Genomic DNA, 17,649 nt, shown 5'->3' on the forward strand with positions numbered 1-17,649 from the left:
CCCACTGCACAAGGAAAAAAATAAGTTGATACACACAAGTTATTGCATAAAACAATTAAATTTCTAAATGCTGCATAAAGTATTACTATCTAAATTTGACAACGAATTATATGTGAGGGGGGCAGATAGGTGGCACAGTTAGGTGGCGCAGTGGATAGAGCATAGTCCCTGAAATCAGGAGGACCTGAGTTCAAATTTGATCTCAGACACAACACTTCCTAGCTGTGTGACCCTGGTCATGTCACTTAACCACAATTGCCTCAGGGGGAAAAAAGGAATTATATGTGAGGGCTAAACTAAAATTAAGTTTTTAATTTTAGTGAGTTAGAAGGCAAGTAATAAAGTGTAAAGTATAGTCTAATTCCTAGCTTCTTGCCCTTGGCATTCTTCTCTAGTTGAAATGACTCATTCATTGTGTTCTTTGAATTCTGAAAAAAGCTAATGACCAAAAGAACCTTTTTATCCATCCTAAAATAGAAATTAGCTTTGACTTGGCTTCCAAAAAATAAAGAGATAAAAGATAGAGGATTTATGATTGATTTTTTTAAAATGAGGAGTAAGCTTTAAAAGAACTACAAATAGAAAGTTTTACAAGAGAAAGGGAGAGGTGAGATAGGGAATTCTCAAATGAGGAAACGTACTCCACCAGTACAGATTGGTACTTTATCTACAACTTATATCTTAGAAAATTGCCCAGAACGTAAGAAATTAAGTGATTTCCCTAGGGGTTCACACAGAAAACATGTGTTAGACTTTCACCCAAGTCTTCCTGGCTAGCTTTCTATACACTATAATTGGAAAGTGTTTAGTACAGTGCCTGGCACATAGCAGGTACTCTAGAAATGCTTATTTCTTCCCTTCCTCCTACTACTTCAACAAGCCTCTCTGTATATTGGGATAACTACATTCAATCAATAGCAGTTCTTACTTCAATTTCTTCATCTAGTAAATAGGATGTGTCATTTTAATACTTAGAAAACTGACCTAATGTAGTAACTGTCGTTAACCACAAATTCCATTTTCTGCAGGGTACTGATATTATTATTTTATTGTGATTTATATATTTTTTGAAGTCCTCCATGATATTTCCTGGTTATGTGGAAATGGCCCTGTGTCCTCAAAGACTGTGACTGTGAGCTTTGGAAGGTCTATATGAAATTAGAAGAGTTTCAGGTAGAAGTCTAGTGATCAATCTGTTACTCACAATCTGTTACTACTCATAGCAACAGAAGAATATTCAACACAATGCCCTTTTACCTGCTTACGTATGGAATTTCACCTATATACCAAAAGTAGCTATGACTAGCCTAAACCAGAAAATGGAGCAGTATTACTGCTGTCCATCAGCTATAATAGTGGAATCCATGCATGTAGTCTCTCTTTTATCTATGCATAAGTATAGGCTGGACAGAAAGAGAATACAAGAGGAACAAAAGGTGAGGAAGATGAGAATGGCCTTTTTTTTTTTTTTAATAAAGGGTACATTTAGGAGACTTTTAGGTAGGAGATTCCATGTGAATAAGAGAGAGAGAGAGATCATGAAGCTCCCTGACAATTTTTTCTGTACTATCAATTAAACTTCACATACAAAAGAAATGCAATAATCTGTTCTTGCACACACACACATATGTATCTATGTGTTCATATGGATTCATACACATACATTCACACATCACACATTAGTGGTCCTATATCACTTTCCATACACTTTGCTGGCATGGCTTGGATAACCTAGGCTCAATTGACCACCACAATAAGGAATCAGAATAGAACTTAGAACTCCAACAAAGTCTTTAAAAATTGATTTTTATATAAGTGATAAAGGGCTTGCAGATTTCTAAAAAGAAATCTCTTCAAAATATGAAAACCTAAAGCATTATCTACACACAACTTTATAAACTTGCCTCTTCCCTAAAATGGTTCAAGATTTTTTTTTCCATCCCAGTCCCACCATCTTACACAGTTTGTACAAACCACAGTCTCCCTTTAAATGGCAGAAAGCACCCAAAAGTCTTTTTTTCACCTTGGAAGGCATTAAATATTAGAAGAGAAGAGATGTAGGGGAAAATTGACTCATACTCTTCAAAAAGCAAAATTTGCTGCTGTAATTCTATGGCACAAATAGCTACTTGGGGTCCCTTAGCAATAGCTTCTTTGATTCCCTCAATTTGGAAAACAATGATAAAGAATTCCTTCTGAGATAATATTGGGGGATTTTACTGCATGATCTCAGTGAATGATGTTCATGCAGTAAATTCCCCCAATTTTAAAAATGGAGCTAACCACTTTCTCTATCTCTGCTCTTCACCTTTTCAAATATCAATTTTAATTAAGACATATTTCTTTATATTTTTCCTTTTCTCTACCAGCTTTAATCCACAGTTCTGCTGTCATCACCACCTACATTCCCCATGTTCCTAAAAAGGTACATATGCTACAGAGAACTGAGGTAAAGAAAAACATTCACCAATCAGAATTTTTCTTTCCATTCTGAGCCATGTTCTGTGCCTTCTTGGGCACAGACTCATCAAGGGAAGGAATCTATTCACTTCCTGGCACAGCTGGTCAATTACATAATAAGAAGTTCATTTGATAGTACCAAACACATCATTATTCCCATAACAATTTGGGAAGTTTTCCCACTGTTTAGGAAATTTTTTTAATTGAAATCAGACAAGATTCCTATGAATTCATACCCAATAAACAGAAGGAATAATTAAAGTAGTGAATGATTATTTTGCTTTTAGCATTTAATAGAATACATAACAAGTCACATAATCAAGGATTTATTACTCCACAATAATAGAAGGGAAACACTATTGAGGATGTTATACAACTAGTTGTGAACATGGAAAATAAAAATCTCTAGAACATTTAGGAGACATCTTAAGAATTTTTCCCCATAACTTTTTACAAATGAGAAGGGTTTTAAATCAGTTTATTATCAAATGAAGTGGTAATTTCCCCTCCTTGGTTTCCTGATTAGTTCACAATAATGATTTAAAATTTTATATTAAATGACATATACCACTTCCACAAAATTTAGAAGAGGAGGGGAAAAGATCTCAAAACCTGAAATAACCTACTGAAAGCTATAAAAAAATTGCTGTGTGGGAATTTTACATTGTTCAGCTGACAGTAGAACAGCAACTTTTATTCACAGAATTATAGTGATAGGGAGTTGGGAAGCTACTTTAGAGACCATCCAGCCAAACTTTTCATTAAATATAAAGAAACTGAGGTCCAGAAAAGTGAAATCATTTGCTCAAATTCACATAGCTAATTAGTAGCAGAGCATTCTTCAATTTATCAAATTATTAGTCTACATGAAAAGAATGTAAATAATGTATGATCATTGACTTCTTTCAAATAACCATCTATGATGGAGTCTTGCATCTTTTTTTATTTGTATTGAAACAGAAATAGAGGAACTTTCAACTACTTTTAAAGTCAGAAAGGCAACAGGATTATTTTACATTATGATTGTTCTTATACCTCCATACTTATTAGAAAATATGACCTAGCTGAAGATACAAATCCACTTGTCCATATTCTACCTACTCAAAATTTTATACTCTATTCTATATTGAAAATAAAAGTTTTCAGGACACCCCAGGATAGAATTAAAATCTCTACCTTTTAGTCTATAATTACTAGAAGTTGTTTTGCCAGAAGTATTACTTTTGGAAACCAAAAAGGACTTCGTATATAACAGACTTATTTTGAAAAAATAAAGATTCAAACAAGTCATCTAAGAAATGTCATCCACTATCTAAATGTCCTCAGAGTGAAGAAAAATAGCCCTTTTAATAATCATAAATGACTAGTTATCCAAAATCTAAGACAAAGAATCTTCTTCAATAGGTTCACAACATACATTCATACTCCATAGCCTGTTATTAAAGTAAACTTTCAATCAACTGAATAAAATAATTTTGCCTGTAAAAGAAACTTTTCATGAGTTTATACTTCTCCATCAAGACTTTTCTATGTGACAATATTCTCCTAAAAATTATCATAACTTCCATTAATAATGTACTGATTTTTTCTGTAAGATTAGAAAAATATCTATTCTTACAGGGGAACTCAGTATGATTTCAGTGACATGTATAGGCACTACACAAAAAAAGTACTTTATCCAAGCTCCATAAAAATTTCCTGCATTAAAGAAAACTGGATCATTAGCAGTTTATATTGTGAGTTTACCTGAAAATAAACCAATTGTGAATATTCCTCAACTAATAATGAATTTCTTCAGAGAAGCTGTTATGTACATACTATGTTGTGCAAGAATGTGGAATTGAGAAGTTTTTTCCTTGCTAGAGATATAAACACAATAATGTCAAATACAATGTGTTCTAGATTTTTAACACTTTAATCAAAATACAACCCAATATAAAACACAAGAGTAAAGTAAGTATTGAAAAAATTTAATTTGGTCACTAACATCCTCAAGGGATTTCTGTTTTCTACACCATTCAGTCTAAAAACTAGGATGAATATGGCTCATAATCTACATGTATAAAAATAGATATCCTGTCAAACATATGGTTTCAAAAGAGATAAAACAGTATTAATAATAATGGTACCTGTTTTTTTTAACCGCTAGTGAACTCAAGATGCCTCACCATCACCTTTTCATTTTTAAATAAAACTAATGATTAAGAAGTTGTGCTTCCAGATATCAAAGAATTTATGGATCAACATGAATAATCTTCATCTAATCTGAACTAGTTTTATAATGGCCAACATTACCTGGACAATCAGTGTCCCTGCCTCTCTCCTCTTTCCCAATTTTTCCCAAGGTGTTTAGGCATAAGTATTTTTGTAAGGCCTGAATTGCCCAAATTAATTATCAACATTGTCAATATTTATCAGGTAATTGCCAACCCTCAATTTGTTTTGATCTGTGGAGATGCAGCTAACAGTCTCAATTCAAAGTGAATAGAGGGTTTGAGAAGCAAATAACACAGATCTCAGAGTAAACTTCTTTACCAAAATTATGTTGAATATCAAAACAGTCTAATTTCACCAGAAAATTGTCAGTTTTCTTTATTAAAGGTTACGTTCTGGTTTAGGGCATCTTAGTTCCAACTTGAAGGGCAAGGGATCCATTTTTTTAAGAAAAGCACAGTCAACTCCTCTTAACTACTGAATCCTTAGTTCTCCAACTAAAAGATACACAAAATATCAGATTCAACCAAAAGACTTAATAGATTAAAAATTCACAAAATTTATAAAGACAGGCATGTGAGTTTGAGAGATGAGAACCTAGTACTTATGGAAAGTGTTTGCTGGATGATTTGGATGGACTTTTATGGGTAGGTGGGCATAAATAAGAATCACTGAATCTTTCAATCATTAAGAACCACTAATCCTTTCAATTGTTAAATACGTCTCTTGAGGTCCTCCTTAAAAGAAAAAATAAGTATAATGGAAACGCCCTGTATTTGGAGTCAAAAGACCTCCATACAATCACTTCACTTTTCTAGATCTGTTTGCTGATCTACAAAGTGAAGGAGTTGAACCCAATGACCCCTGAATTGAGTTTCAGATATAAATCTCTAAAACTTAAGTTCTGGATATGTTTGGCTAATGAACCAATAAATAAATATAATTTGGCCTTAACTAATTTTTTTGTGGTGTTCACCTCTGGCCACTAGACACTGAATAAACAATACTACCTTACTTCCAGACTGAAGTGAGATTAACATTTTAATAATTATCAAATCTGAGATAGTAGTTAAAATACTAAGAGAAATGAAATTATTTTCCTTATATAATCACTCATTCCTATCATTTTATGTCATTCAATGACTCTATCATAAAAACAGTTCTTTGTGAAAGAAAAAAAAAAAAAAACAAACCTGTTGCTAGGCAGACACTCTAAGAGAAAACTCTAACCCTCACTATTCCCATTTCAAAAAGAAGAAAAAAGTGGCAGATTAAAAATAGAAATACTTAATTTTAAGATGGCATCAAATCAATAGAAATTTAGGGATGACTAGGATTCAAGCAAATAATAGTGGACCAAACTCAGTTGTACAATTATATTTCTTTCATACTCAATTTTTTCACAAAAATGGGAATAAGGAAACTGATCAGAATATGGTACCTTAGTATATACAGCACATGATATAAGGGATTGGGCTAATTTATGACATTTCATAGCATTAGTATATGAATTTTAAAATTAAAAGATGTATGTAAAATATTCACATACTCTATATGTACATTGGGTCACACATCATCTAAGATTAAAATTGTTTCCATCCTTAATTCTATTAATGGGCATAATAAGATACAGTACAAGCTTCATTTTGTTTTGTTTTTTTTAAGAATTAAAGAAAAAAAAGCACAAATTTAAATACGTTTTCCTGAAAATTGCTTCTTACAAAATCTTTTCAAAAGATACTTCTAAGAAAAGTAGTGAAACAAACAAAAAAATAGAAAGACCTGGAGGCCAGGAAATCTCCAGAGAATGACATCTTACATACTCAGGAGCTAGGATCAGTTTCCTTTCTCTTATAACATAGATAGGCTATGCAAAAGGGGATTTATTTCATTTTAGAGTAAAGGCATAAGGCAACCAGGTCTCATTCTATATTCTGTTGCACTAGCCTCAAGTTACCATTTTATTGCTCCAATAACTTTTAAGCATTTATTTGCCTTCTTTTAAAAATACTCCATTTTATAAAAGTCTCTACAACTGGACAGCACTTGGTACTTAGATTTCTCTGCAAATGAATTACCTGGATAGATTCCACCTTTCTTCTAACAAATTTGATGAGAGAAGAATGCAAAAATACTGTTTTCAGATTTACACAGCAGTCAAACAGCATTTGACTTTTAGAAAATAACAATAAGTGGCCTTAAATCTATGTGTAACCAAAATTAAACATATTTTACTCAAATAAAAGAGGATTTTTAAAATTTCTCATTTAGCATTCCTCTCCAGAATGAGGAAATAAAGTTTAAAGACTAAAACCCTACTGGGTAGTTCTTTGGTTAGGTCATACAAGTACTAGTAAATTCTAAGCTAGAAATCAGAATGAACTTAATAAGCTACTTTTTTCACTAACTGTTGTTTTACTGTATGTTATTTAACATCTTTATAAATTGCTGAGCATGTGCTTTCCTGCACTGTTTGGCATCAAAATCATGCATGTACTTAAACAGATGGGAAAAAATGTTCAGATTCCAAACCAAGGGGCTCTTCTCCCTAATCCCAATGTACTTGCTAGTTAAAGCTAAGCAAGGACCAAATCTCCTCCCGCTGGAAGAAAAAGAGAGCCCTCCATCCACACCTGGTGCTTTTTTTCATATTCATGGGTCTTCCACTGAAAATAGTGGCTATCCTACTGTTTTTTAAACTCACTGTCAAATTATTTCTTGCAATGCTGCAGATTTGGGCTTACTTATTGTCTTCTGTGGCAGCAATATTTCTCCCTGTTGCCAATAATGACTGCTATGTTAACTAAAGTAGAGCAAAGTGCTCTTGGTGAAGGGCCAGGGAAGTCAGCTTCAGGAAGCAAAGCAGTCATCTAGCTCCCTTTCTGCAAGTGTAAGTAGCTGGCAAAGACTATTCTACGTGAAAATGGAGAGAACTAAAAATGTAGCCATTTGTTCTTTTCTTACTTTAACCTTCAACATTTTAAAAGACTTTATTCATTTAGAGTAATTCAATTGTATCCAATATGTCCCAAATTCCAGTACAGCCTCTCTTACTCCCAGTCTGTAACAGCCTTTGCACCCAGTGAAAATCTATCATTAAAAGGAAGTCAAAAAGTGGCTGCACTATTACGGTTTAAAATCATCAACTTTCCTCAGACTTTTAACATTACCAATTCTGAACCCTTTAGACCACCTATGAGTCACAAGCACTTGAGAAAATTTCAAGGAATGTTACTTTCTCCAACAACCTGGATACTTTCCCATACGAGTTTGAACAGTTCCAGGCGTTGTTGTCAGGTCCAAAGTATTTGGTTCGGTAGGGTTTTTGTTGTTGTTGTTTTCCGTTTTGTGATAACCTTGTCTCACTTGATCCAGGTTTTAAGATAGGCTGGAAAGAAGATGGGGGAGGGAGTGGCGATCGGAATAGTACTGAGACAGAGGAATCTGATAGCCAAGCGGAAGGAGAGAAATGGACCTTTTAACCCTTCTCGATAGGAGCTGTGAACCGGGGCTAAAAGATCAGCAAAGAAAAAAATTGAACTTCAAGTTCAAGGACTGGAACTAAGTTAAAGAATAAGATGGGCTATTATAGACAAGAAGTCATAACAGAAGGTGTCTCTGAAGAACGAAGGAGGTTTGTGGAGGTGGAGGGCGAAGTGATAAAATAATATCCCTCAGGGATGCAGGGAAGGGGGGAGGAGGGATGGCTAAAAGAAGGAGGGTGTCCAAATGGTTCATTCCCGGCAGAAGACGTACTCGGTGTAGCTGGTCCAGATCTTGTCTTCACTCTGGTCTGTGCTGCTGGCAAAGGCGCAGGTGCCCGTGGAGCTGCAGGCCACCATGTGGAAGCCGGACTCGGAAAGCTTGTCGAAGGCCTGCTCCAGAAAGTTGAACTTGAGGTAGTAGCGAGACGTGTAGCGCTCGGGGGGCCGATCAGGGTCTCGGCTCTCATTGAGGGTCTCCCCGAACACTTCCTTGGCCAGAGATGTCTTGCCACACACCGTGATCCTCGCCACCCGCCGGAACTTGGCATCCGCCTGCGCGTCCCTCCCGATGGTATAGGAGCCGCGGTAGCCGATGGTGATGTAGCCGGAGCGCCGGCTGCCGTCCAGGGACTGGGACGGAGTGAGCAGCGGTCCCCCGGTGCCCCCAGATGGGCTGCGACTAGCTAGTTCCAGAGTAGGTGAGGGAGCCCCGGCCGAAGCGCCTTCTTGCTGCTCCGGATCCAAGTAGCCCAGGGGCAACAGCTCGTCCCCTCCTCCCCCCACGGAGCCCTCTTTGTACACCCCTCGCCGAGAATGGGGCGGCGGGGGACCCGGCCCGGGCTGCTGGGGAGCCCCGAGGCGGCGCACGAGCTCGGGCAGCTGGAAGTACTCTGCCTCCCGCTGCAACCGGCTGCGCTCGGGGAAGTAATCGGGCAGCACAAGCTGCAAGTCCCGCAAGTAATCCAAGATGTAGCGGAAAAGAAAGCCGTCCCGGTCCAGAAAAAAGCGTCCTTTGCTGTCCCGGGCCAGCTCCTGCGGCTGCTGCTGCGAGAACATACGCCAAAGCAGCGAGTCCGGCACGGACACGACGGTGCAGCGCCGGGTCACATATACCTGGCCCCCTACGTTCAGTTCCACGATCTCGGGAAACAGAGGCGGCTCCGAAGAAGACGACGAAGAGCCGCTGCCGCCCCCGCCGCCGCCGCCTCCGTTGGGTAATCCACGTGTGCTGTCCGCCAGAGCCATCGAGAAGACACGGGAGGAATGGGGATGGAGGAGGAGGAGGAAGAGAAACAAGAAACAGCAGACAAGGGAAGAGGAGGAGGCGTCCGAGAGAGTCTCGGGCAGTCACCTTCCAGAGACAGGACTTGCCGCTGCTGCTGCTGCCCCAGCCCCGCAAAGCAGAGAGCGAGCCGCGGAGGTAAGGGAGAGCGCGCGGCTAGTGCGCCCAGGCGTGGGCTGCGCGGCGCGACTCCAGCGCACCAGCTCTCGCAGAGGCTGCGGGAGAGTCCCGGGCAGCGGCAGCCCGCTCGGTGTTTATGTAGAGCTGCCCGCGGCCGCCACGACTCCCAGGAGGCGTGGGTGGATGCTGAGCTGCGGAGCGAGCTGAAGGCAGCTGAGACTAGGGCTCCCTCCTCACTCTCAGGGCAGGGGGAGGGGGAACGAGAGGAGGAGGAGGCTGTCGCGGAGGAGGAGGAGGGGGAAGATGGGGAATATATTTGCATGTTAAACGCTGACGTTGTGCCTTTCTCCATCCCCACCGGGCTCGCAGCTTCGAGAGCTGCTGCGGTGACCCTTCGGTTTGCCCTTCTCCACCCCAGTCTCCTCCCCAGTTCCGCACTCAAAACCGACTTAGAGCCGCGCTCTCTCCCTCAACTTTCTTTCTCTTCTGTATTGAAAGAGAGGTGGAAAGAGGTGGGAGAGAGAAACTGGAGGGTTTTAGCAGGAAAGAGGCGTGGTCCTGAGCTTGGATGGAGAGCTCTGCATCTTTTAAGAACGCATGGAAACCTTAAGGGAAAAAATAAAAAATAAAACTTGCTGGGCTGTGCCTAGGAAAGTTGAAGCTATAGCAGTTCTAATTAGGCAGCATCCTTACGCTACTGGAAGTTCTCCAGAGAGAATCAAGATTGACTAAAATACTCTCCACTCAGAGGTAGGGTGATTCGTGGACATTAATGTGTGTATTCAAGAATCTTTCATAAACAAACTAGTCTCCATTTAGTATACAACCGGAGGGGGAGTTCCTTAACGTGTTTTATTTTCAGGTTAAGAAGATTCCTTAAGTCTTCAAAATAGAGAAACAAGTTTGGGGTTATAACATGAACAATTTAGGTTCCCTATTGGAAGGAATTCCAAGTTGTATCACACTGAGGTAGATTACGGAGAGAGATTGAGATATCTTCATGAAATATCATTAACCTCCATTTCTGATTATTTCAGTGAAATCTTGGCTGGGAGACCACAAAATCTGTCAAATTCCTTCTAAGTCCAAAGAGATTTTTTATTTCTAAAAGATCAAACGCCAACTGAGTTCATTTAGAGATACTATTGTTTAGTCCTTATTTCTCTATTAAAAACTTGCCCTGCCAGCTTATTTCATGTCTTCAGAATTTTTTTTTTTTTTTTTTAAGAGCAGGCAGTAGCTTGTGAGAGGGGAGTGGCAAGAGCCTTGACTCCAGGAACCCAGAAAACTGAGTTCTTTCTACCTGAGTTCTAGCTAGTCCCTGCTCCATTACTCATTAGCTTGGTCGATTAACTTCCCTTGGCCCCTCCGATGCTTTGGGAATTAAGAAAGGACTGAGATCTCTGATAGTTGGTTTCAAAGCTCTGCTGTTCTTCTGACCCCCAGTGGTGACAGCAGGCAGCTCTGTATGTAGGCCATGTCAGGGCTTCTCCCACATTTCAATGAGAATATTTTCTTTTACAGATAATTTTTCTGTGAGATAAGGTCAATAACGTTATCTCTAGGTTGTTGATAAGAAAGTCACTGCTATAGATGCTGCAAGGAATAAATAAGGAAAGAATCAGGGCAGAATAAAAGGTTATATGTAACAAAGCAGCAAAATGACAGAATAATTAAACCAAGTATAGGAAAATGAACACTACTTTTAGAGTCAAAGTGCAATCATTAAAGATATACATTTAGAGAGATCTTAATGATTATTCACTCCAGCCAATCAACTCATTTTACAGATGAGGAAACAGGTCCCAAGATCACACAGCTAATTAAGAGACAGAGCCAGGGGCAGCTAGGTGACACAGTGGGTAGAGCACCAACCCTGAAGTCAGGAGGAACTGAGTTCAAATCTGGTCTCAGCTTCTTAACCCATCCTAACTGTATGACACTGGGCAGGTCACTTAAGCCCAATTGCCTCAGGAAAAAAAAAAAAGAGAAACACAGAGCCAGAATTCAAATCCTGCATCTCTACCTATAAATCAATCTGTATGTTTCTCTTTGCCACGTTGCTTATGACTTAAATTGCAGTCCTGGCTCAATCACTTCTTAGCCAGGTGATCTCAGGCTGGTTCTCATTTTTCCCTATTTAGGGTTCTATCCAGCTCTAACATCTTTAATAGTCAACTTGATCAGTATAAATGAATAGTTAAACTAATGCAGATTCCCCAAAAAATCCTTCAATGCTAGCTCTTTTCCCTTTATAATTATCCCATATCACTGTCTAAGATGAGCTTACCAACTAATTTTCCCAGTAAATGTCACTCTTAGTTTCAAATGTTGCCTTCTGTGAGAATATTCATAAAAGCTCCAGAGAAGACCTCTGCATTTTAGGTAGGATATTTTATGGAGAATCTCTGGAAGGGCAGACAGGGACACAATAATTGAGTGGGATGAAAAGGCATGGCTAGATTACAGTCTGCAATGATAGAGGAAATCCTCTATGATGAGATCAAATATCTTTTCCCACACTTTTTTATTTGGTTTTATGACTAATAGGTAACACAGAGTTCCAAGCAAACCAGTACCAAATTCGGGGTTTGGAGAAGCTGCATCTTTATTGTTTAGCAGCTATGTTCGTGAAAAGATGCTACAAAAGCAGCAGAGTCATTGGCTCCATAAAAACCAACAAAATTATTCTTTACTGTTCATACTACTCTGATTTGGGATTCATAGATATAAACTCTGTAGAATTTTCTTATCTGATATTCCCTTCTATGAATAGTACCTATTTACTAATAAGGTGTCTTCTTTTAGAGATAGCTAGGTGGTAAAGGGGACAGAATGCTGGACCTGGAGTCAGGAAGACTTGAATTCAAATCTAATCTTTAGAAAATTATTAGCTAAGTCATCCTGGGCAATTCACTTAATATTTGCCTTCATTTCTCAGCTTTAAAATGGAGTAATAATGATAATTCTTACCTCCAGGAATTTTTGCAAGGATCAGATGAGATAGTATTTGTAAAGCACTTGGCATAGTACCTGGCACATAGTAAACAATAAATATTGTTTTCCTTATCTTCTTCCTTCTGATTTGGAGTTTTGGATATATTTTTCCCATAGAAACAATACAGAAAATGATAATTAGACCTTCAGTACATTCAGAATTTCATGGAGGAATACCAGGACCACAACTCTGATACTTCAGCAGGCAGAACTGAATTCTTTTCCTCCAATATGGCAGTCCAATAAGCTTTGATTTACCTGCTTTATTTATTTTTCTTTTTGCTCAACTAAGCAGTGGGAACAGAATTTCCCCCAGCTCCAAGTTAATGATGATGGTTCTACCAATCATATGACTGAAATCTGCAATTGAACAAGTTTCAAGGTAAGAAATGGAGCTCAGAGAAAATGATTGAATGGTGGTAAGGGATGGAATTAGTTTCAAGCAATAGCAAGCTGAGGGAAGAGAGATACAAAACAGGAAATAGAGAGGGAAGAAGCTATGTGACCCAACTGGGGCTGTAGTTTCTGAGTAGCAATTCCTCTATTAAAGATTATGCTCAAACACTCAAATGCAGAAATAGATTTGTGATAATCCTTAAACATAGCCTTCCATAAATTCACCACATGTGGTCTGTTTAATATACTGAATGCCTCCCTTGCTTTTTTCTTAATAGCATTCAGATTCCAGTAGAGTAGAGGAGCTTTCCATAGCTTAAGAACTATATAAATCCCTCACCATAGAATGTTATTGATGAAAGAAATCACATAAATTATCTAATCCAAGCCCTTCATTTGACAGATAAGGAAATTGAAGCCCAGATAGGTAATGTGTCTTACCCAGATTCATATGGCCAACGGGTTATAGAGCTAGAATATATATACAAACATGCATACATGTATGTAGATATAGATACACATACATGTCACCATTATCTCTACAATCTAATCCTATTTCCAAGGAAAGAAAATGAATCCTTAATTTGATAAGTACTCTATTTCTATAGAATAGACAGTACATTGGGAACAACCGATTTCCTACAAACATACATACATCTATATGGCAATTTATAGACAGGAAAGTCTATTTTCAGAAGGTAAACATTCGGAAGAATAGGAAACATCCAATAATAAATTATATCAAAACTGTAGCTATATACTGTGAGAATGACATTTAAGAATTCTTCTATATTTTACTTCAGATCTATTGGTTTGTGAAATTCAGAAGTAAAAATGTTCCAAGAATATTGGTAAAGTGAACCAAAGATACATTTGGGGGATCCAAATAGATTAATTGTTTTTATCTCAGAGAGGAGAACCAGGGAAGGAATAGCTAGGTGGTGATGTACAAATAAGAATATTATGTTAGTGGAATGTTATATGAAGGGGCATCACAAGAAAGAGATAAAAAAATTTGAAAGAAGCAAAAGCTTAAGTGGAGGGCAAAAAATGGGAAACTGAGGAAAGGTGAGTGCAACAATACAGTGAAGGAAAGGGAGACAATAAAATAAATGGCAGTGGGAAAAGGCAAGATCAGAAAATATCCTGTGCAAATATTTAAGCTATTTATCATCCTCTCTACATCTGTGAATCTCTTTTGTATGCAGACACTTGTGAAAGTCATTGACTTCAAAGGCCTCTCTGGATATGGAAGAAGATAAGAATTGGACACACAGGGATTAAATAAAATGAAGATTAAATAAATCTGAAAGAAGACAGATACTGAAAGACTCTTAGAAAAAGATGTGCCAACATCTAAAAGAAAAGGAGAATGCTTTCTGTCCAGAGTGCTGCCAAAGTGTTGTGACTAGGAAATAAAATCTTAATATGCAGTGACATGTTTATTCTTCTACATGTCTATACTGTTGAAATTAATCAAAGGAACAAAAGTTCTTTATAAATATTTTGGGAGTATGTTTGGAATGTTCTATTTTTCTGTCCTTATAAACAGAGCATAAAAACATTAGCCAAGTAGTTAACATAAATTCCAAGGTGGGTACAAGGTCCAAAATGTTAATGAATCCTGGACCCTAATTCCTTTCTTCTGTCATTATTGACACCATTGTAGTGAGTTCCCCAGAAGAAAAAACCTTGGGGCTGTCAACCAAGTGGCTGGTCTTAGACAATTTCCTGCTCAGTTGTAGTCTCACAATAAGTATTTGTGTCTCAAGGTCTCTCTGAAGAATTTTGGAATTGATAGTGAGATAGTGAGCTATTGCACAGGAGGGACATCAAAAAAAGATACTGTGCTCTTTATGCAAAGCAGAAATGCAGTGGTTCAAAAAAAATGAGAGATGCACAAATTTAAAGACATCTCTACTTCAAACAGTAAGTTTATCTGGATTAGTTCATTTGGACTATTTATGCTTTAACTGTGGTAGAGCCTTTGGAGCTCGGCTTACTGTATCTTGATTCCAATATAATTAAGTCATTTTGATGCTCTTGGAGAATGAAGTTCAATAATCAACCATGTTTGTTTTTTAGGAGGCTATTTTTTTAAAAAAATGTCAATGCTATCTGTGAAGCAGCCATGTTCTTAGTTTATTTCTTCATTTTTATTCTAATCTATTAGCTTTAGACAAAAACAAAACAATCCCTTTTTAAAATGCTGAGATCCAGGTTCCAGTATTCCAGAAGGCCCACAATACACAATTTGTCTTCTGAGATTCATTAACTGGAAGAAGTCATTCCAACTGTACCATTACTTGTTATGCAAAGCATATAAACAACTGGATCACCTATATCTAAAAGTCTTAATGGATCCAGATTGGGATGGTAAAATGTCTGAATATGAGAAATTGAAGGTGTGGCCTTAAAATTATCTATTGAAAATCTTGTAATGTTTGACTATGAATATTAATAGCTGCCATTTATGTGGGAGGTTTTATCTTTGAAAAGCACTGTACATGCACTATCTCATTTAATCATTATACAAACCTCTAGAGATAGGTATAATTTTCTTTATGTTATAAATGAGAAAGCATTACAAATAATACATTACAAATAGTCTGATTCCCGTTTTATAGATTAAAAATGTCAGAAAGATGAATGGATTTGCCCATTGTTTCACAGTTACTAACCAGTAGAGCTGGGATTTAAAGCTGACTCTTCTGACTCTACATAGTGCAGTGAATATTGTGCTGTATCTGGAGTCTGGCAGATTCATCTTCATGAGTTCAAATCCATCCTCAAACACTTTTATAACTATGGGATCCTGGGCAAGTCATTACACCTTGTCTGCTTCAGTTTCCTCATTGGTAAAATGAGCTGGAGAAGAAAATGGCAAATTATTTCAACATCTTTACCAAGAAAACCCCAAATAGGGTTACAAAGAATCAGGCACAACTGAAAAATAACAACAAATCCTCTGGTTCTTCCCTGTATGCTTAAACCGAAGTATCAAAAATAGTGTTGTTCAAAATACCAAGTCCCTGGAAAAGCTGATCGCCTGAAATCTCATCACTATTGAAAATGTTAGTTTTTGATACGTAATACCTTTTCAACTCTCTCAGTTGCCTCTCCTTCTTATTCTAGTGCTGCAGGGTAGAACAATAAACTCCTCTGAAAACCTTCCTTTTATATATATAGAGGACTTAGAGTTCCCAGTAACATTTATGCTTGGTTTTAACTCCATAGAACAGCTTCCACACCCTCATCCCCATCCCCTGCAGTGTACTCCATGTTGACACTTCCCTTACTTTCCAGCTTTCTTTTATGTGTTTTTCCCCTTTGCATTGCCCTCCTAGAGGGTAAAGTATAATTTTCTTTTTCTTATTTATAACCACAGCACTTAATCCACTGCCTGGCACATAGTAGGCATTTTTATCAAATTGAAATTATTTTTTTCAGTGATACTGCCACTCAGAACATTTTTTAAACCCATCTTTGGAAACTGTCTTTAAATTGAAGTTACAAACCATATTAGGAAACTAGAATTATTATAGTCACAAGTTATAATTATTTGGGTGAGGCTATAAAAGAAAAATCCAGTCGTGCAGCACCTCCCAACTCCTTAAGATACCCCTCTGAAGTGGATCTAAAAATTATGGTTTAGGACAGGCCATTGGTCCTGGTCTTAGACAATTCTAGAAAGGGTCTGAAATCCCATATTGCAACTAAAAATGCTCTGATTTTCTTGGGATCATCTCAACTAAGATTGACCTTGAGACTGATTCCAAAGTTCCCCTCCCACTCCTGAATTCTAACCCACAAGGGTGAAATTAGTTCAGAATGAGGCCAGCCTCTAGGCAAAGGTAGTTTCTGGTTGGAGTATTTTTTGACATTTTATTCAGGGCTAGATAATAGTTTTTTTAAAGCTTCCCATGATAGAGTTCTCTAATGGGCTAAATGATCCTGAGTTTAGGTTAGTCAGAAGGAAGAAAGGCTGAATCAACTAATGAGATTTTAACATGTGGTTCCAGTATGTCTGCATATTTCACTGTGAGGTTTAGGACATTAAGCCAAGTCTCTGACTAGACTGCCCTGGTTGGCTTCCCATATAATTACAAGATTGTTTAGTGTAATGAGGGGTGGGGGGGGAGGAGGGGGAAAGGAAAATCTGCTCATTTTGTTTCCTAACTAGTTACAGAGAAATGAGCTGTTTTGAAGCAAAAGCTCAAAATATGCTGAAACTTAAAATTATCAAATGTTCAATGAGATTCCTTGCTTTCCTGCCTTTCCAATATCCAAGCAGCCTGCTCTGAAGGGTTGCTCCCACTGGTTACAATCTCAAGTATTTCCCTCGAGACTTCAATAAATGAATGGTGACTGAATCTATAAAGCAAAGTAAGGGAATAGAAATAGACAGGAAATAATACACGGTGTCTTTAAATATGGGACACCTACATTTTAAGCTTTAGTGGCTTCAAAGTACTAAGACTTTTGGTATACTTCATATCATATACTTCTCCCATTTATAATTCATAATTTGCAAACCATTTTCCTTACAATGATTTTGTGAACTAAATAATACAAATACTATTATATCCATTTTATAGACAAAGAAATTATGACTCCAATAGCTTAAAAGATGTGTCTAAAATTAAGACAACTCTGAGATACCACTACACACCTGTCAAACTGGCTAGAATGACA

The 17,649-nt window shown here is 37.6% G+C and overlaps 1 protein-coding gene and 1 long non-coding RNA gene across 2 annotated transcripts; one reads left to right on the forward strand and one right to left on the reverse strand.

Annotated features, from left to right (window-relative positions):
* Positions 1–1,442: 1,442 nt before the first annotated feature.
* KCTD12 (potassium channel tetramerization domain containing 12) lies at positions 1,443–9,720 on the reverse strand. The gene has a single exon (XM_012546277.3). The coding sequence runs from the start codon at positions 9,402–9,404 to the stop codon at positions 8,409–8,411; it is 996 nt and encodes a 331-aa protein (XP_012401731.3). The 5' UTR covers positions 9,405–9,720; the 3' UTR covers positions 1,443–8,408.
* A 241-nt stretch (positions 9,721–9,961) lies between these two features.
* On the forward strand, positions 9,962–14,825 carry LOC111720028. Its single transcript, XR_002769906.2, has 3 exons — positions 9,962–10,311; positions 12,854–12,940; positions 14,163–14,825. It is a non-coding gene; the product is annotated as an uncharacterized LOC111720028 (long non-coding RNA).
* The last annotated feature ends 2,824 nt before the right edge of the window (positions 14,826–17,649 follow it).

The sequence above is a fragment of the Sarcophilus harrisii genome, chromosome 3 (assembly GCF_902635505.1).
Source record: "Sarcophilus harrisii chromosome 3, mSarHar1.11, whole genome shotgun sequence".
NCBI classification, from domain to species: Eukaryota; Metazoa; Chordata; class Mammalia; order Dasyuromorphia; family Dasyuridae; genus Sarcophilus; species Sarcophilus harrisii.

What these genes read in the sequence shown, in the direction of transcription:
- KCTD12 (XM_012546277.3), bottom strand. Translation starts at nt 9,404, where the DNA reads ATGGCTCTGGCGGACAGCACACGTGGATTACCCAACGGAGGCGGCGGC.